Source organism: Pelmatolapia mariae, unplaced genomic scaffold (assembly GCF_036321145.2).
Source record: "Pelmatolapia mariae isolate MD_Pm_ZW unplaced genomic scaffold, Pm_UMD_F_2 NODE_ptg000617l+_length_53559_cov_1, whole genome shotgun sequence".
NCBI lineage: Eukaryota > Metazoa > Chordata > Actinopteri > Cichliformes > Cichlidae > Pelmatolapia > Pelmatolapia mariae.
Genome location: NW_027052300.1, coordinates 29,147 through 48,017, shown reverse-complemented (window position 1 = coordinate 48,017; position 18,871 = coordinate 29,147). Strand labels below are relative to the sequence as shown.

The 18,871-nt window shown below is 43.2% G+C and overlaps 1 protein-coding gene across 1 annotated transcript; it reads right to left on the bottom strand.

The window, feature by feature from the left end:
• Positions 1-14,417: 14,417 nt before the first annotated feature.
• On the bottom strand, positions 14,418-16,076 carry LOC134623393 (E3 ubiquitin-protein ligase TRIM39-like). Its single transcript, XM_063468552.1, has one exon. It carries the CDS (start codon positions 16,074-16,076, stop codon positions 14,418-14,420), a length of 1,659 nt encoding a protein of 552 aa, XP_063324622.1.
• Between the last annotated feature and the right edge of the window lie 2,795 nt (positions 16,077-18,871).

Genomic DNA, 18,871 nt, shown 5'->3' with positions numbered 1-18,871 from the left:
AACCCTCCTACATAACAGAACCAAAGAGACAAAAACTCATTAGAAAAAACCCCCCAACAGCCTCAAATGATAAATATGGAGAACACAGACACATTACTCTCCCAGTCCAGTGCTTGATGGGTAGATTAATCTTTAGAAGTGCCACAGCTTTTATTCAAACCTGTGGAGCAGTGCCTCCAATCCACGTAGTTCCATATTTATGAGTGGCATGAATCATCTGCTACTCTCTGTGGTCACGAGCAGATGACAGGACTCACAGTATCTCTGTGGTGGAGACAGACAGCAGAAACCCCAAAAGAAAGAAAAGATTCAGGATGTGACTGAGCCAGACTTTAGAAAGGATCCAGCAGAGAAAGAATCAAAGGTCAATCTGAATCACTGTTCATACATGTTCTGTAAAGCACTTTGTCACTATGTTCACAAAGTTCTATACAAAGAAATGACTTTTCATCCTGTCCTGGTAAAACAAAAAAGGCTTTTTGTTGCTGATTATCAAAGAAATCAAAGAAATCTCATCTCAATATCAACTTAACATCAATTTAAGATCAACAGTGCCATCATGTGGCCAAGTGCTCATACTACCAGTTACGGTGCAGTACAGTAATGAAGTATATCCAGGTAAAAGTGGTAAACTATATGTTCTTATGTTATGTTATATGTTCTTATGTAGCCATGTAAAATGAGAATGAGCTGCTGAGTTAGTTACAAGTACACTGAAATATCATTTGATAAAATCAGCTCAAGCTGCTCATGTGCAGAGGATATGACTAGCTTGAGCTCAGGATAATCAATAGTTCAGGGGTGGCCAACCCGCGGCTCTCAAGCCGCATGCGGCTCTTTGCCTGGTTTCATGCGGCTCTTACGTTCATATCAAAGTTTGTGTTTGTGTTTTGGGTATTTTTTGTGTTGTTGTATTAAAATGTGCGCGTTCGCTTCGCTTGAGTTCAATACGGTATTTTCATCAAATGCGCATGTGTGTGAGATGAAAATGCCGCAAAGTTCCCAGTAGGAGCAAGTTCGCCCTTAAAATGGCAGGGAAAAAATGCACAGCAAAAAGAAAATATGAAGATGAACACAGGACGTTTTTAACAGAGTGGGAGAGTTTATATTTTTTTGTTGAACGCAATGGCAAGCCATTCTGCCTTATATGCCAGACATCATCAGACGCATTTCAAAGCTTCAAATCTTCAGCGCCACTTCAGCTCACTCCATGCTAACATCGACCAGGAATTTCCAAAAGGGACTGAACTTCGCAAGCATGAGTTGGCCACTTTGAAAAGTCAGGCAGAAAAGCAGAAACAGTTTTTCCAAAAATTTACGAAGCGGTCAGAGACCATAACGCTCGCATCCTATCAGTTGGCTTGGAACATTGCACGGGCTAAAAAGCCATACAATGAAGGGGAGTTTGTTAAAAAATGCCTCAGTGACGTTGTTGAAATCTTGTCTCCTGAAAACGACAAATTAAAACGCATGGTATCAGACGTCCAACTGTCCCGCCACACTGTTGAACACAGAATATCGGACATTAACACGGCTATTGAATCACAGTTGCACTCTGACCTTCAAGCATGTGAGTATTTTAGTGTCGCATTGGATGAGAGTTGTGATATACAAGACAAGCCTCAGTTGGCAATATTTGCACGGTCTGTGTCAAACGATTGTGTGATCAAAGAAGAACTCCTGGATATTGTGCCATTAAAAGACAGAACCCGTGGGACAGATGTGAAAGAAACCATGATGGCTGCATTTGAAAAAGCAAATCTGCCCATAACAAAATTAACTGGAATAGCCACGGATGGAGCACCAGCCATGATGGGATCTGTGAACGGGCTTGTGGGGCTATGCAAAGCTGACCAAACTATTCCTGACTTTTGGAATTTCCACTGCATCATCCACATGGAGCAACTCGTGTCTAAATCATTGAATTTAGATAACGTCATGAAGCCTGTGATGGAAATCGTCAACTATATCCACACACATGCGCTTAACCACAGGCAATTCAAGAATCTCATCGCTGAGCTGGACCAAGGGCTTCCAGGTGACCTGCCGCTGCACTGCACTGTGAGGTGGCTGTCAAAAGGCCAGGTACTCTCTCGCTTCTTCGAGCTTTTGGATGCCGTGAAACTGTTTATGGAAGAGAAGGACAAGGACTATCCCGAGCTCTCGGACCTCAAGTGGATTATGGATCTGGCCTTTTTGGTAGACATGATGTGTAACTTGGACAGACTGAACCTGACCCTGCAGGGTAAGTTAAAAATGCTGCCTGACCTGGTGCAAAGTGTGTTTGCGTTTGTCAACAAACTGAAGCTGTTCAAGACACATATTCAAAAGGGAGATTTAACGCATTTTCCCACTCTGCTAAAAGCCAGCAGGCAAGTCGCCAGCGCCGCCCTGAGTAAGCAAAGAGCCAGATATGCAACGCTGATTGAAAACTTGCACGAAAGCTTTGTGACCCGGTTCCATGTTCTACAATTGAAAAGGCCACAGATTACGTTCCTCGTCGACCCATTTAATGCAGAGACCGGCTGTTTGAAAGTCCCGCTAGTCACAGATGAAGCTGCGGCTGAGTTGGAGATGATCGATCTTTGTGAGGAGGACCAATTGAAACCTGCTTTAAGGGAAGGGACCATTGATTTCTGGAAAAGTGTGCCAATGGAAAAATACCCCAATGTCAAACGGGCTGCGCTTAAGATACTGTCAATGTTTGGGTCAACATACATCTGTGAGTCTGTGTTTTCTACCCTAAAACATGTGAAATCAAAGCATCGATCTGTTCTGACTGACACTCATGTGAAAGAATTGCTTCGAGTGGCAACAACGGAATACAAGCCAGATTTGAAGAGGATTGTTCAAGGCAAGGAATGCCAGAAGTCCCACTAAACAACATGCATTGTAAAAGTAAATGCTATTGTAGATTATTATATTTTTGTTTGTGGACTTGGTTGAACTGAGAGTTTGTGTGTGAGACAGTGCACACAATTTCATTGTTGAAAATGACTGGCCTGTGGTTTTAGTACTGTAGGAGTCCATTTCTGTCATTATCATGTTGGTGTGTGACATTTACAATAAATCTGGCTGAGCAGAGATGTGTGTATTTGTGTGTGTGTGTGTGTGTGTGTGTGTGTGTGTGTGTGTGTGTGTGTGTGTGAGAGAGAGAGAGAGAGAGAGAGAGAGAGAGAGAGAGGGAGGAAAGGATGGGTGATGTTCATGTGTGCCCATGCGTATGATGTGGCTCTTTGCGGTAACACAGTAAAAAACAAGTGGCTCTTGGTCTCTGACTGGTTGGCCACCCCTGCAATAGTTGTTCTCCATGATTTACTCCTATGTCATGTTTGTGTAATCAAAGTCTTTCATGCTGCCATGACATCTGGTTTTTACTGCACTGCAAAGAACTGACGTTCTTTTCCCTGTCAGTATATTTGTGTAAATATCAGTGTGCACAGAAGACCACTAGATGGCAGAAGAGTCTGAGCAGCCTCCTCAATCCTGAACTCCTTCAACTTTGTAAGAAAACCTTTGAGCCACATGGATGTAGAGTCATGTTGGTCAGTATTACACTTGGATAACACAACACTGGTTCAACCCAGCGCTCTCACTTGGTGTTCACTCACTCTGCGGTAGAGTATCACTTCCTGTTCCTGCTCAAACACAGTGGTGTTTCTGAGTAGCTTATCTGCTTAGCAATTTATTTAACAACTTTAAAATACATTCTTTTCTCATAGTAGAATCTTAATGTGCTTCATCCGAAGCACACTTTCTGTGTGCTCACTACCTAATTTATAGCCAAAGTATTCACTCACTGTGTCTCTACTCTATAGTCTTAAACAGAAGCCCCAGGTACACCACCAACCTGTTCATGTGTCTAAGCATTTTTCCCCACTCGGCACTGTGGTGTAATCTATATTGATGTACATGCATGTGTCATCCAGGGGAGGACGGATGTTGTTTTGCTTTGTTGTGTTTTAATGTGAAGTGTATTTATTTACTTTTTATATTGCATGTTGTGGTTATATTTTGTGCAGTGTTTTATTTTTATTGCATGATTTTGGTTACACCGTCAATCTGTCCTGGAGGGACTCCGCCCTTTTCCCATTTTACTGATTGGACACACCTGAGAGAAAAGGAGTGAGTGGTAATTTACAGGGAGTGCTGAGTAACACAGACAGGCTGGGAGAGGTTGGCGTGAAGCGAGCCAGGAGGATACAGCGCCGATAAGCAAGGACGCAGAGCGAGGTGTCCGACTGCTTCAGCAACTGGAGGCCAGATTTCGTGTCTGCGGAAACTAGAGGCGGCGAGGCGGGTCGGTGCCGATTGGCGATTACAGAGAAGCAGCGGGCAGAGTTTTGACTTGTCCCCTTTAATGAATGATAGCTGCCGAAAAGAGTAGTGACTGCCGCTGCCTTTCTTCCTTTAGCGCACCGGGGCGCAGAACATGAAGAGGAAGGCGAGGACGCCGCCGGGTTTCCCTCCTGCACCGCTTCACTGGATTTTTAAATTTTTAGTGACTTCTATACCGTGGCGATCGCCACTGGACTTTTAATCTTGTGTTTTATTGATGTTTATGGTGTGTTCTCCCCTGGCCAGGGTTGTTTTTTTAATTCCTTTTATATTTTTAACTGTTTAAATATAATAAATTATATTTTAGTCTTACAGTTTTTAAATTTGTGTGAATTCCCTTGGCTGCTCCACTGCTCTGTCCGTTTTTGAGGAGGGTTTCCCTTTTCTTAGTAATATCTGTGCTTAAATCACCTACCCTCCGCGACACATGTGCCACTAGGCGGCAGTACTTACCCACTAAACAGGAAATGTGTGGTATGTAAGCAGCACGAGAGTACGCTAAAATAAAAGATTGTTGTTGCTCCATGTTATCGCTTGAGCGGGAGTTTATTCAAGAGCCCAACACAACATGGTGTCAGAAGTGCACTCGCTCTAAGCGGTGAACTGAGAAAACTGAAAAGAAAGTCAGCTTGGTGATCGGCTAGCGACAAACATGACGGAGCAAGCGGCAGCTCTACTGCCGGCAGCAGCGACACTTGGCCCGGTTATGGCAGCTCCACCAGCGGCTACTTTCACCATCAAGCCACCGGAACCATTCGACTTCGCAAAGCCCCAGGAGTGGGAGAAGTGGATCAGACGTTTTGAGCGTTTTAGAATGGCAAGTAACCTGAACAGCTCAACAGATGCTAACCAAGTGAACACATTAGTTTACTGCATGGGAGACGAGGCTGACGACGTGCTAAGGGGACTTGACCTAACAGACGGGCAGCGCCAGCAGTACAATGCAGTCAGAAACGCATTTGATAGACATTTTGTCCCCAGAAAGAATGTGATCTATGAAAGAGCAAAGTTTAATAAGCGAGTACAACAGCCAGCAGAAACAGTTGACTCCTTCATAACAGCTCTATATGCTCTCGCTGAAAACTGTGAATATGGTGAACTTCACGATGAACTTTTGAGGGATAGGCTCGTTGTGGGTCTTAAAGATTCATCGCTGTCAGAGAGAATGCAGCTCAACAAAGATTTGACCCTAGCTAAAGCTATCACAATGGCGAGACAATCTGAGGAAATAAAAAGACAGCAAACTGACCTAAGAGGCGAAAGCAGCACTGGCAAAACAGCAGTGGATGCCGTGCATGTCAGAAAATCACAGTCAAATAAATTCAGAAGCAGAGGCCAAAAGCAGTTCAAGCCACAAAAACCGCAAATAACAAAACAAGAGAATAAAACATGTTCTAAATGTGGAAAAGCACCGATGCACCCAGCAGCACAGTGCCCAGCCAAAAATGCAGAATGCCACAACTGTGGGAAACGTGGACACTACGGGAGAGTTTGTAGGTCTACAACTGTGCATGAGGTGGCTGATAGTGCAGATGGACTTTTCCTAGGTGAACTGGATTCAGGAGAAGACCCGTGGCTTGCTAACATCTGCGTGAGAGGCAAAAGCATGACATTTAAATTAGACTCGGGGGCAGATGTCACAGCTATCTCAGAGGAGACATTCAAAGACATTAAGCAGCCAAATGAACATTTGCAAAAAGCTGAAAAGCCACTGTATGGACCAGGAGGTGCAGCACTGAGCGTACTTGGGTCTACAAAGGAGGACAATTTCCTACAGTGACAGGAGCACTACAGAGACAATCTATGTAGTCAGAAATCTGCGTGTAGCTCTCTTAAGCAGGACAGCTTCTGTGAGTGGTCAATGTTGACCATGAGACAGTGAAGAAAGCGTACCCGAAACTATGTGATGGGCTCAGGCTTGTTCAAAAACCATACACGATTAAGCTGAAGCCCGACGCTAAACCTTATTCACTGAAAGTGCCTAGGCATGTTCCACTGCCACTACTAGGCAAAGTCAAAACAGAGCTGGAGAGGATGGAACAGTTGGGAATAATCAGTCGTGTGGAAGAGCCCACAGACTGGTGTTGCGGCATGGTCCTAGCCCCTAAAAAGGACAAAGACAATGTCCGCATCTGTGTGGACATGACACCATTAAATGAGTCAGTGTGTCGTGAAAGATATATCCTCCCCTCTGTAGACCAAACACTAGGCGTGCTCACAGGTGCGCAGTATTTCTCCAAGCTTGATGCTAACATGGGCTTTTGGCAAATACCGCTGTCCAAAGAATCTGCTCTCCTCACCACATTTATTACGCCATTTGGTAGATACCATTTCAATCGTTTGCCATTTGGTATTTCCAGTGCACCAGAGCATTTCCAAAACATGATGGTGACGGAAGTGACAGCCGGCCTCACGGGAGTCGTGTGCCACATGGACGACATCCTGGTCTGGGGATCCACGAAAGAGGAGCACGACAGGAGACTCCACGCTGTCCTCGACCGTGCAGAGAAGGCGGGCGTCACCCTGAACATGTCAAAATGTGAGTTTGGCAAAAGAGCAGTGAAATTCTTAGGATTCATTGTGTCATCTGAAGGTATGAGTCCTGACCCTGACAAAACTAGTGCGGTGCAGAATATGAAAGAGCCAAGCACCGTGAGTGAGCTTAGAAGCTTCTTAGGAATGGTGAATCAGCTGGGGAAATTCATCCCAAACCTCTCCGAAAAAGACAAACCACTGAGAGACTTGCTTTCAACTAAAAACGTGTGGTACTGGGGGCACGAGCAACAAAACGCATTTAGCAGTTTAAAAGAAGAACTGTCATCTGCTCCAGTACTGCAGCTTTACGACCCAAACAAACCCCAAAAGATCTCAGCAGATGCCTCTTCATACAGGTTGGGGGCAGTTTTGCCACAGAAAGACAGTGACGTGTGGTCACCAGTCACGTATGCCTCACGATCATTGACACCCACAGAGCAGCGCTATGCTCAGCTGGAAAAAGAAGCACTGGCGCTCACCTGGGCCTGTGAAAGATTCAGTGACTTTATTCTGGGGCTACACTTTGAGCTTGAGACCGACCATAAGCCACTCGTGAGCCTACTTGGAGGCCAGGCCTTGGATTTGCTTCCACCGCGGATACAGAGATTCCGCATGCGCCTAATGAGGTATTCTTACACTATAAGGCACATTCCAGGCAAAAGCCTCACCACAGCCGATACGCTGTCACGGTTACCGCTGACACACAGTGTGATGCCCAGAGACAATGATCTTATGGAGGACACCGATATTTACGTTGACGCAGTGCTGGAGGGCCTTCCTACTAGCAGCAAATACCTTGCAGATCTCCGTGAGCAGCTACAGTCTGACAGCGTCTGTTCCCAAGTCATGAAGTTCTGTGCAGAAGGCTGGCCTTACAGGAACAAGCTGCAGGGAGTAGTAAAGCACTACTGGTCAGAAAGAGCAGTTTTGAGTGTACACAATGGACTACTACTGCGAGGCACAAGGTTGGTCATACCTGCAAACATGCGAAATGCGGTTTTGGACAAAATACACGAGGGTCACCAAGGGGTAGTTAAGTGTCGAGAACGCGCCCGACAAGCAGTGTGGTGGCCAGGCTTAAGTAATCAGATCAGTGAACTTGTCCTTAAGTGCAGGCTGTGCATACAGGAGAGAGTTAATGTGAGGGAACCTCTTATGCCCACACGTTTACCTGAGAAGCCATGGCAGAATTTAGGAGCTGATTTGTTCACACTAAAAGACAAAAACTATCTGTTGGTGGTAGATTATTTCTCGAGATATGTCGAGATTGCTCAACTCAGCCCGACTCGTTCAGCCAATGTGATTGTGCATTTAAAGTCAATATTTGCACGCCATGGAATACCTGAAACATTGATTACTGATAATGGCCCACAATTTGCATGTCAAGACATGAAAGACTTTGCAAAGGACTACTGTTTTGAGCATGTCACCAGTAGTCCCAGGTACCCGCAGAGCAACGGCGAGGCGGAGAGAGGTGTCCAGACCATCAAAAATCTCCTCAAAAAAGCCAGCGATCCATACAAGGCATTGCTGGCATACAGAACAACAGCACTGGCGAATGGCTACAGCCCGGCTCAACTTCTCATGGGGCGCAGGCTTCGTACTACTTTACCAATGCTTCCTGAAACCTTAGAGCCATGTTTGCCTGATTTTCAGCAGATTTGTCATTCTGAGAGAGAGAAAAGGCTGAGACAAACCGACTGTTTTAACAAAAGACATAGAACAAGAGAACTGGACAAATTGTTGCCCGGGCAACCAGTCTGGATCACGGATGCAAAAGCACAAGGCACAGTGACATCAGTCCACCCGACTCCACGATCGTACATCATCAGTGGGCCCCAAGGGACAATCAGAAGGAACCGCAGTCATCTTGTGCCGATCCCACAAACAGAGACTCAAACCGAAGCAAAACAGATTCAGTCCACCCCTATAGAGACTGTTTCTGAGCCAAGCGCACCCCATACACCAGGTGTGGTTAGAACCCGGTCTGGTAGGGAAGTGATTAAACCAAAAAGACTTGATCTGTGAAGCTAATTGTTTGGAAAGGAAAAAGTTGTATTTTGAAATGCTAAGTTTTGCTTTTGAGAATGGCGTGTTCAAAAGGGAAAACGGTTTGACATGTGTTACAAGAGAAAAGAAAGTGTTTATGAAAATACCGAGTTTATATTTCCTGAAATGCTGGAGTATGTCTGTATTGAAAAAAAGATATATTATACAGTTATGTGTTGTTTGGAGAGCAAAAGAATGTACCAGCCTAACTTCAGTAAGGGGGATGTGGTGTAATCTATATTGATGTACATGCATGCGCCACTAGGCGGCAGTACTTACCCACTAAACAGGAAATGTGTGGTATGTAAGCAGCACGAGAGTACGCTAAAATAAAAGATTGTTGTTGCTCCACGTTATCGCTTGAGCGGGAGTTTATTCAAGAGCCCAACACAACAGGCACCACACCCACCGGGGGTCAAACTCTGGTAATTGGTGATTCTGTTCTCAGACATGTGAGGCTAGAGACACCGGCAACCATAGTCAATTGTCTTCCAGGGGCCAGAGCAGGCGACATTGAAGGAAATTTAAAACTGCTGGCTAAGGGTAAATGTAAATACAGTAAAATCATAATTAAAGTAATGACACCCGGTTACGCCAATCGGAGGTCACTAAAATCAATATTGAATCGGTGTGCAACTTTGCCAAAACAATGTCGGACTCTGTAGTTTTCTCTGGTCCCCTCCCCAATCAGACCAGGAGTGACATGTTTAGCCGCATGTTCTCCTTAAATTGCTGGCTGTCTGAGTGGTGTCCCAGAAACGATGTGGGCTTCATAGATAATTGGCAAACCTTCTGGAGGAAACCTGGTCTTGTTAGGAGAGACGGCATCCATCCCACTTTGGATGGAGCAGCTCTCATTTCTAGAAATATGGACAAATTTATTAAACTCCCAAAATATGACTATCCAGAGTTGGGACCAGGAAGCAGAGTTGCAGTCTTACACGCCTCTCTGCAGCTTCTCTCCTCCTGCTACCCCCCAAAAAACCCATCTCCTTTGAGACTGTGTCAGCTCCCAAAAAGACAAAAAAACAAACTAAAAGCCAGCAATAAACATAAAAAATCACAAAGAAAGAACAATACAGTATAAACATCTGAGCCAAAGAGTAAAACAGTGAAATGTGGATTATTAAATATTAGGTCTCTCTCCTCCAAGTCTCTGTTAGTACATGACTTAATAATTGATCAACAAATCGATTTACTCTGCCTTACAGAAACCTGGTTGCAGCAGGATGATTATGTTAGTTTAAATGAATCAACACCCCCGAGTCATTCTAACTACCAGAAATCTCGAAGCACAGGCCGAGAGGGCGGTGTGGCAGCAATTTTTCACACCAGCCTATTAATTAACGAAAGACCAAGACAGACTTTTAATTCATTTGAAAGCCTGATGCTTAGCCTTGTCCACCCCAGCTGTAAAACTCAGAAACCAGTCTTACTTGTTATCATCTATCGTCCACCTGGGCCTTACACAGAATTTCTGTCTGATTTCTCAGACTTTTTATCTGATTTAGTGCTCAGCTCAGATAAAATAATTATTGTGGGTGATTTTAACATCCATGTAGATGCTAAAAATGACAGCCTCAATATGGCATTTAATCTGTTATTAGACTCAATTGGCTTCTCTCAAAATGTAAAAGAACCCACCCACCACTTTAATCACACTCTAGATCTTGTTTTAACATATGGCATAGAAACTGAACATTTAACAGTGTTTCCTGAAAACCCTCTGCTGTCTGATCACTTCCTGATAACATTTACATTTACAATAACTGATTACACAGCAGTGGAGAGTAGACTTTATCACAGTAGATGTCTTTCTGAAAGTGCTGTAACTAAGTTTAAGAATATAATCCACCCACTGTTATCATCTTCAATGCCCTGTACCAACATAGAGCAGAGCAGCTATCTGAACGCTACTCCAACAGAGGTCGACTATCTTGTTAATAATTTTACCTCCTCACTACGTATGACTCTGGATACTGTAGCTCCTGTGAAAACTAAGGTCTCAAATCCAAAGTACCTGACTCTGTGGTATAATTCTCAAACACGTAGCCTAAAGCAGATAACTCATAAGCTGGAGAGGAAATGGCGTGTCACAAATTTAGAGGATCATCATTTAGCGTGGAGAAATAGTTTGCTGCTTTATAAGAAAGCCCTTCGCAAAGCCAGAACATCTTACTATTCGTCACTGATTGAAGAAAATAAGAACAACCCCAGGTTTCTCTTCAGCACTGTAGCCAGGCTGACAAAAAGTCAGAGCTCTATCGAGCCAACCATCCCTTTAACGTTAACTAGTAATGACTTCATGAACTTCTTCACACATAAAATTTTTATTATTAGAGAAAAAATTACCACAAAATTACCATCCCACAGATGTAATATTATCTGCAGCTACTTTTAGTAACATCAATGTTAAGTTAGACTCTTTTTCTTAACTTCAATAATTACTTCCTCCAAACCATCAACGTGTCTTTTAGACCCCATTCCTACAAAACTGCTCAAAGAAGTCCTGCCATTAATTAATTCTTCAATCTTAAATATGATCAACCTATCTCTAATAATCGGCTATGTACCACATGCCTTCAAACTGGCTGTAGTTAAACCTTTACTCAAAAAGCCATCTCTAGACCCAGCTGTCTTAGCTAATTATAGGCCAATCTCCAACCTTCCTTTCATATCAAAAATCCTTGAAAGAGTAGTTGTCAAACAGCTAACTGATCATCTGCAGAGGAATGGCTTATTTGAAGAGTTTCAGTCAGGTTTCAGAGCTCATCACAGGACAGAAACAGCTTTAGTGAAGGTTACAAATGATCTTCTTATGGCCTCTGACAGTGGACTCATCTCTGTGATTGTCGTGCTAGACCTCAGTGCTGCGTTCGATACTGTTGACCATAGTATCCTATTAAAGCGATTAGAACATGCTGTAGGTATTACAGGTACTGCACTGCAGTGGTTTGTATCATATCTATCTAATAGACTCCAATTTGTACATGTAAATGGAGAGTCCTCTTTACACACTATGGTCAATTATGATGTTCCACAGGGTTCAGTGCTAGGACCAATTCTGTTTACATTATACATGCTTCCCTTAGGCAGCATCATTAGAAGACATAGCATAAATTTTCACTGCTATGCAGATGACACGCAGCTCTATCTATCCATGAAGCCAGATAACACACACCAATTAGTTAAACTGCAGGAATGCCTTAAAGACATAAAGACCAGGATGGCCGCCAACTTTCTGCTTCTTAATTCAGATAAAACTGAGGTTATTGTACTCGGCCCTGAAAATCCTAGAAATATGGTATCTAACCAGATTCTTACTCTGGATGGCATTACCTTGGCCTCCAGTAACGCTGTGAGGAACCTTGGAGTCATTTTTGACCAAGAAATGTCCTTCAACGTACATATTAAACAAATATGTAAGACTGCTTTCTTCCATTTGCGCAACATCTCTAAAATTAGAAATATCCTGTCTCAGAGTGACGCTGAAAAAGTAGTTCATGCATTTATTACTTCCAGGCTGGACTACTGCAATTCGTTATTATCAGGATGTCCAAAAACTGAAAAGCATTCAGTTAATCCAAAATGCTGCAGCAAGAGTCCTGACAGGGACTAGAAAGGTCATGGTCATCTTATCTTAATGACCTTGTAGTGCCATATCACCCTATTAGAGCACTTCGCTCTCGCACTGCAGGCTTACTTGTTGTTCCTAGAGTATTTAAAAGTAGAATGGGAGGAAGAGCCTTCAGTTTTCAGGCCCCTCTTCTGTGGAACCAGCTTCCAGTTTGGATTCGGGAGACAGACACTATCTCTACTTTCAAGATTAGGCTTAAAACTTTCCTTTTTGCTAAAACATATAGTTAGGGCTGGATCAGGTGACCCTGAATCCTCCCTTAGTTATGCTGCAATAGACGTAGGCTGCCGGAGATTCCCATGATGCATTGAGTTTTTCCTTTCCAGTCACCTTTCTCACTCACTATGTGTTAATAGACCTCTCTGCATTGAATCATATCTGTTATTAATCTCTGTCTCTCTTCCACAGCATGTCTTTATCCTGTTTTCCTTCTCTCACCCCAACCGGTCGCAGCAGATGGCCCCGCCCCTCCCTGAGCCTGGATCTGCCGGAGGTTTCTTCCTGTTAAAAGGGAGTTTTTCCTTCCCACTGTTGCCAAATTTCTTTCTCATAGGGGGTCATATGATTGTTGGGCTTTTCTCTGTATCTACTGTACAATATAAAGCACCTTGAGGCGACTTTTGTTGTGATTTGGTGTTATATAAATAAAATTGAATTGAATCAATAACAGCATTATAAATATTTGTAATGATATCCCTGATCATTTTTCTCAGATACTGTCTGTCAGCTAAACTTCATTAATGATGGCAGGAAGGATGAAGAGAAGCCTTCCTCCTCTTCCTCCTTTTGTGTGTTTCTGTGCCATTTTTACTGTGTTGGTTGTGCTCAGTCATCTGTAGAGTTGGTCAAGTTACTTGAAAAAAGTAATCAGTAACTAATTACTGATTACTTCCCCCCAAAAGTAATCCTGTTACTTTACTGATTACTTATTTTCAAAAGTATTTAATTACTTAGTTACTTAGTTACTTAGTTACTTTTGAAAAACATGATTTACAACCTGAATAGGTGATAAAGCGATAGATCTTTCATCTCAATTCTACTTTTTCTGCATAATCCATCATACAAAATGTAATCAAATGGAAAACTCTCTTTTTAAAACTTGTTTTATTAGTTTTAGCTTTTAACTTTATGCATCAAGCAAAAAATATATTATATGCAACATTCTCTGACTGGAAGACATTTGTTTAACATTTAAACCTATTTTCTGCACATTCCAGCACATAAAATAAAATATTTTTTTTGTTTTTACACTCAGTCTTTCAAATGGATGCAAGTAAAACAGAGCAGAAAATAAATAAAATCAAAGACTAGCCTTCCTGTTGCTCTATTTTCACCTGTAAAGCAGGAGTGGGGTAGGCGGATGTTTGCCTTGGTGCAGGTGTGCCACAGCGGTCAGTGGAAGAATCCACGAGTTTCTCTGTGAATTTCCCATTACGTCGTAGCGCACTCTGTGCTTGCTTGGAAGTTAAGGGTTTTTTTTTTGCTGTAAACAGAAGTTTTCTTCCCATGCACAACGGACACTAATGTTTTTGTCAGTTTTTATAGGGAGGACGCTCTCTATAACACCCACACGTGATTCTGTATTCACTCAAAGCATTTAACAAACTTCATTGTGAAATGAAGCTTTTTGACATTTATTCTCTGATATTTGCTCTTCAGCTTGAGTTTCCATTAGTGGGAACATTTCATGATTCAACTTTTCTTCTGCTTGCATAAAATTCAATGAGAATCAGATCAAAATGTGAATCACAGTCCCCGATTATCAGATTCTATAGAAAACATGGAGACTGTAGAGGATTTACACTAAACATGTTCATTTTTTCCCTTCAAGAAAAATCAATCAGGTCATCAAATAAAATCAGTCATTGATCGACTCAGTTTGATTGACAGGACAGATGATCAGAGGTGCAGAGTTTTTACCACCATCATTGTTACAGGGACAGAAGTATGGGTGGAGTTTGTGAGTGAAGGAGCAGCCAGTAAAGGAGTAGATCAGAGCTGCAGCACCTACATCATAAAAGGAGACCAGACCCTCCTCATAATCCACAAACACCCCCACCTTCTTAGGACCAGGCTGAAGATAGAGGGGGACTGAAGGACCAGCAAGAGCTTTGTACTCATTTCCATTTCTCTGCACCACAGTCCAGAAACCATCCTGAGGTCTCAGTGTGATTTCTCCCTTCCTGTTGATTGACTCTGTGGCCACTCCTAAATCCCATTTAGTCTTTCCTTTAACCTGAACCTCAAAGTAAAATCTGCCTGAAGAGAAACTCTGCTCTCCTAAAACAATACCATAGTAAGAAAATCTCTCTGGGTTGTCTGGACGATTCTTTCTCACATCACTATGATACACTTGTTTTCCATCATCAGACAGGATGAGATCAGGATGAGCTGTATCAGGATCCAGAGTCACATCCACCTCATACTGCTGCACCCTCTGCAGCTCAGCCTCAAACAGCTTCTTCTTCATGGGTTTCCAGACTGTCTCCTCCAGCTGAGCCACAGCTCTCCCCACAGTCCCCTCATATGATGGTGGATGAACTCTGACCTCTGTCCAGTCCTTGGTCGGTGGAGCAGTTTTCATGGACGAGAAGCTTTGGAGGAGGTGGAGGTGGTCTTCAGAGCGTGAGAGCTGCTCCACCTCAGAGCTTCTCTCCATCAGCTCAGAGATTTCCTTTTCCACATCTTTGATGAGACCTTCAGCCTGTTTCTTTGTAGTTTCCTGTTTGTCTTCGATCTCCTTTATGAGCTCCTTCAGGTGTCTCTCAACAGACTCCATCAGAGCAGTGAAGACCTGAGCACCTTCTGCTTTCTGTCTGTCTGCAGCATCTTTACTCATCTTCACCGACTCTGTGATCTCCTGAATCTTCAGTCGTCTCTTCTGGATCATCTGCTGAATCTCAGCCTCTGTCTTCTCCAGCTCTGCCTTCTTTCCTTCATATTCTTCTCTCAGAGGAACAAACTCGTGGTTCTTGTGGTCTAAAACAGAGCAGATCACACAGACACATGTCTGGTCGGTCTTACAGAACAGCTCCAGGAGTTTATCGTGCTTCGTACACATCCTGCCTTCCAGGTTCTCCACAGCATCAATCAGCTGATGTCTTTTCAGGCCTTTCACTGTCAGATGAGGCTCCAGGTGAGTCTGACAGTAGGAGGTCTGACACACCAGGCAGGACTTCAGGGCCTTCAGTCTGGTTCCAGTGCAGACGTCACAGGGAACTTCTCCTGGTTTGGCACCTTGTTGCTCTGAGCTGCAGCTGCTGGCTTTCTGCTGAGCTTCACGTCTGAACTGAGCAACCATCTCAGAGATGAAGGTGTTGACCCTCAGCTGAGGTCTAGTGTAGAAAGTCTCTTTACACATGGGACACTGACAGCTCTGACTCATGTCCCAGTGCTGACTGATGCAGATTTTGCAGAAGTTGTGTCCACATGATGTAGTGACTGGATCAGTGAACACATCCAGACAGATGGAGCAGAGAAACTGATCTTCAGATCGCAGATTGCTGGCAGCAGACATGTCTGCACTCTAAAATGAGAAAGAAAAGAAAAGCATTTATTTATTTATTCAAAATTCACTTTAAATGTCATGTTTGAAAAGAGAGATACAAGCGTCAAAGCGTCTGGACTTCTTTGAGTTTCTTGAAGACGTTACAGCCGAGAAGCTTTTTCAGTTCTAAGAGTAACTGGTGTAAAGTAAATCGATCGACCGCTGTTGCCTTGTGTTTTTCCTTCACGGGATTAAGTCTCTAAACTAGCGGCGCATGTGGAAACACAGACCCAACATTCTTCACATGCTTCATCTGAAGCACACTCTCTGTGTACTCGCTACCTGATTTATAGCCAAAATATTTACTCATTGTGTCTTCACTGTTTAGCTAGTTTAGCTCGTAGCCAGCGCGTTAGCATCATGGCCTCTTTACCTGTCCCTCCTGCGCTTTCCTGCTCATTGTGTAAGATGTTTAGTTATTCCTCGGCCTCCTTTAGCAGTAATGATACTTGTAACAAATGTAGCATATTTGCAGCTCTGGAGGCCAGGATTACTGAATTGGAGATTCGGCTTCACACCCTTCATTCACCCGTAGCTAGCCAGGCCCCTGTAGCTGGTGCAGCTGAAGATAGCGTAGGCCCCGCTAGCTGTTCCCCGGCAGACCCCAAGCAGCTGGGGAAAGAAGGCAGCTGGGTGATTGTGAGAAGGAAGCATAGTCTTAAACAGAAGCCCCAGGTACACCACCAACCTGTTCATGTGTCTAACCATTTTTCCCCACTCGGCGACGCACCGACTGGGGGTCAAACTCTGGTAATTGGTGATTCTGTTCTCAGACATGTGAAGCTAGACACACCTGCAACCATAGTCAATTGTCTTCCAGAGGCCAGAGCAGGTGACATTGAGGGAAAGTTAAAATTGCTGTCTAAAGGATAAACGTAAATTCATAAAATTCAGTAAAATCATAATTTACGTCGGCAGTAATGACACCCGGTTACGCCAATCGGAGATCACTAAAATCAATATTGAATCGGTGTGTAACTTCGCCAAAACAATGTTGGACTCTGTAGTTTTCTCTGGTCCCCTCCCCAATCAGACCAGGAGTGACATGTTTAGCCGCATGTTCTCCTTAAATTGCTGGTTGTCTGAGTGGTGTCCCAGAAACGATGTGGGCTTTATAGATAATTGGCAAACCTTCTGGAGGAAACCTGGTCTTGTTAGGAGAGACGGCATCCATCCCACTTTGGATGGAGCAGCTCTCATTTCTAGAAATATGGACCAATTTATTAAACCCCCCAAAATATGACTATCCAGAGTTGGGACCAGGAAGCAGAGTTGCAGTCTTACACGCCTCTCTGCAGCTTCTCTCCTCCTGCTACCCCATTATCTCAAAAGTCTTGTTTATTCAGCTACAATCTCTACCATGGAATTTTTAATGTCTACAGTCTGAGATCAACACAGCCCTGCCCTCCAGCACTTTCAGCAGCAGGAGCAGCAGCAAAATTGTACCCATCTGGTGACAGTGATATAGTATGATGCGATTGCTTTGTGTTTTATTTCTTCAGCTGAAGTCTATATTCTTCAGCTTTTATGGGATTGCATTACAGCAGATTCTGTTCATTTCTGATCAGACACAAATACAGGTTTTTTGATTTTAGCTGTTCACCAACATAATACAAGTTACATTTCTTTTATAAACAGGGACTTGAAGTGAGACTTTCAGCTTTTAAAACTGTTCTAACTAGATCTGCTCATTTCCAGAGGTAACAGCATCAGTCTGAGTCACAGGACTCCCCACTATCTGAGTGGAAACATCATTAGATCTTTTTGGAGGAGCCAAAAGTTTATGAAATCTACCTTCAGTTATCAGTAAGTGGATCCACAGTAAAAGCAACTCTGAGTTCAGCTGCTGACCATCAACTAAATCTGCTGCTGCTCTTACTCCCAGGCCTTGATCACACACTAACAGAATATGGCGGACACACTCGACCTTGTTGGTCCAGCTGTGAGTTCGTTACCGTGAACTATGGAGTGGCAGATTTGTGCTGGAACTAAGCTGCACACAGCTGATGTTAGCAAGGAAAACATTACACACTGACTTTAAACGAGAGACCAGAAATAAAAACACAGTTTGTTGTGTGAAGAAATCAAACCTGAGCTGAACAAACAACAAAGTTCCTAAAGACAAACTGTTAAAGGAGGAAACAAAGAAAACTTACAGTTTCTTCAAACACACACACCAACAACAAGCTCCACTCCACACCTGGACACTAAACACGAACACACAGGTGAGCTGCTTCCTGGAAGAACGCGGGACGCCACCTGAAACTGGACAGGTGGGAGGAGCTCAGCAGGAGCAGCAGTTGAGTCCATTTAACTGGAAACTGGAACATTTCACAATTTTTTTTTCTAGTTTCATTCGTATTACATTTGAATTTTAATTTTCTGTGTTCAGTATTAGTTTTCATTACATACATCATGACTGGTTGAACAGATGTCATGTTAACTTTTTTACAAGCTCATGTTTAAAACATCAACCAATTAATTATTTTATTAATTCATAATCAGATTTCCTCCAATTACAGTAATTTTATCAAAAGATAAACAAGAAAAATTATTAATGAAGAGAAATCAAATCAGTGAGACATTTTTAATGGATCCTGATCATTTTACTGTCTTTGAGCTTGTTATTTTATGTTAATCTGACTGAAGCCGTCTGTCCTTCATTGCTGTGTATATTTACCTTCAAACTGGTCAGACTGATCCCAGCTGACACTGTTTCAATTGGAATATGCACAATACAAACATTCAAAGCCAGGAAGTTTCTC

Excerpts from the sequence above, each read along its gene's own strand:
- LOC134623393 (XM_063468552.1), bottom strand. The coding sequence starts at position 16,076 with ATGTCTGCTGCCAGCAATCTGCGATCTGAAGATCAGTTTCTCTGCTCC.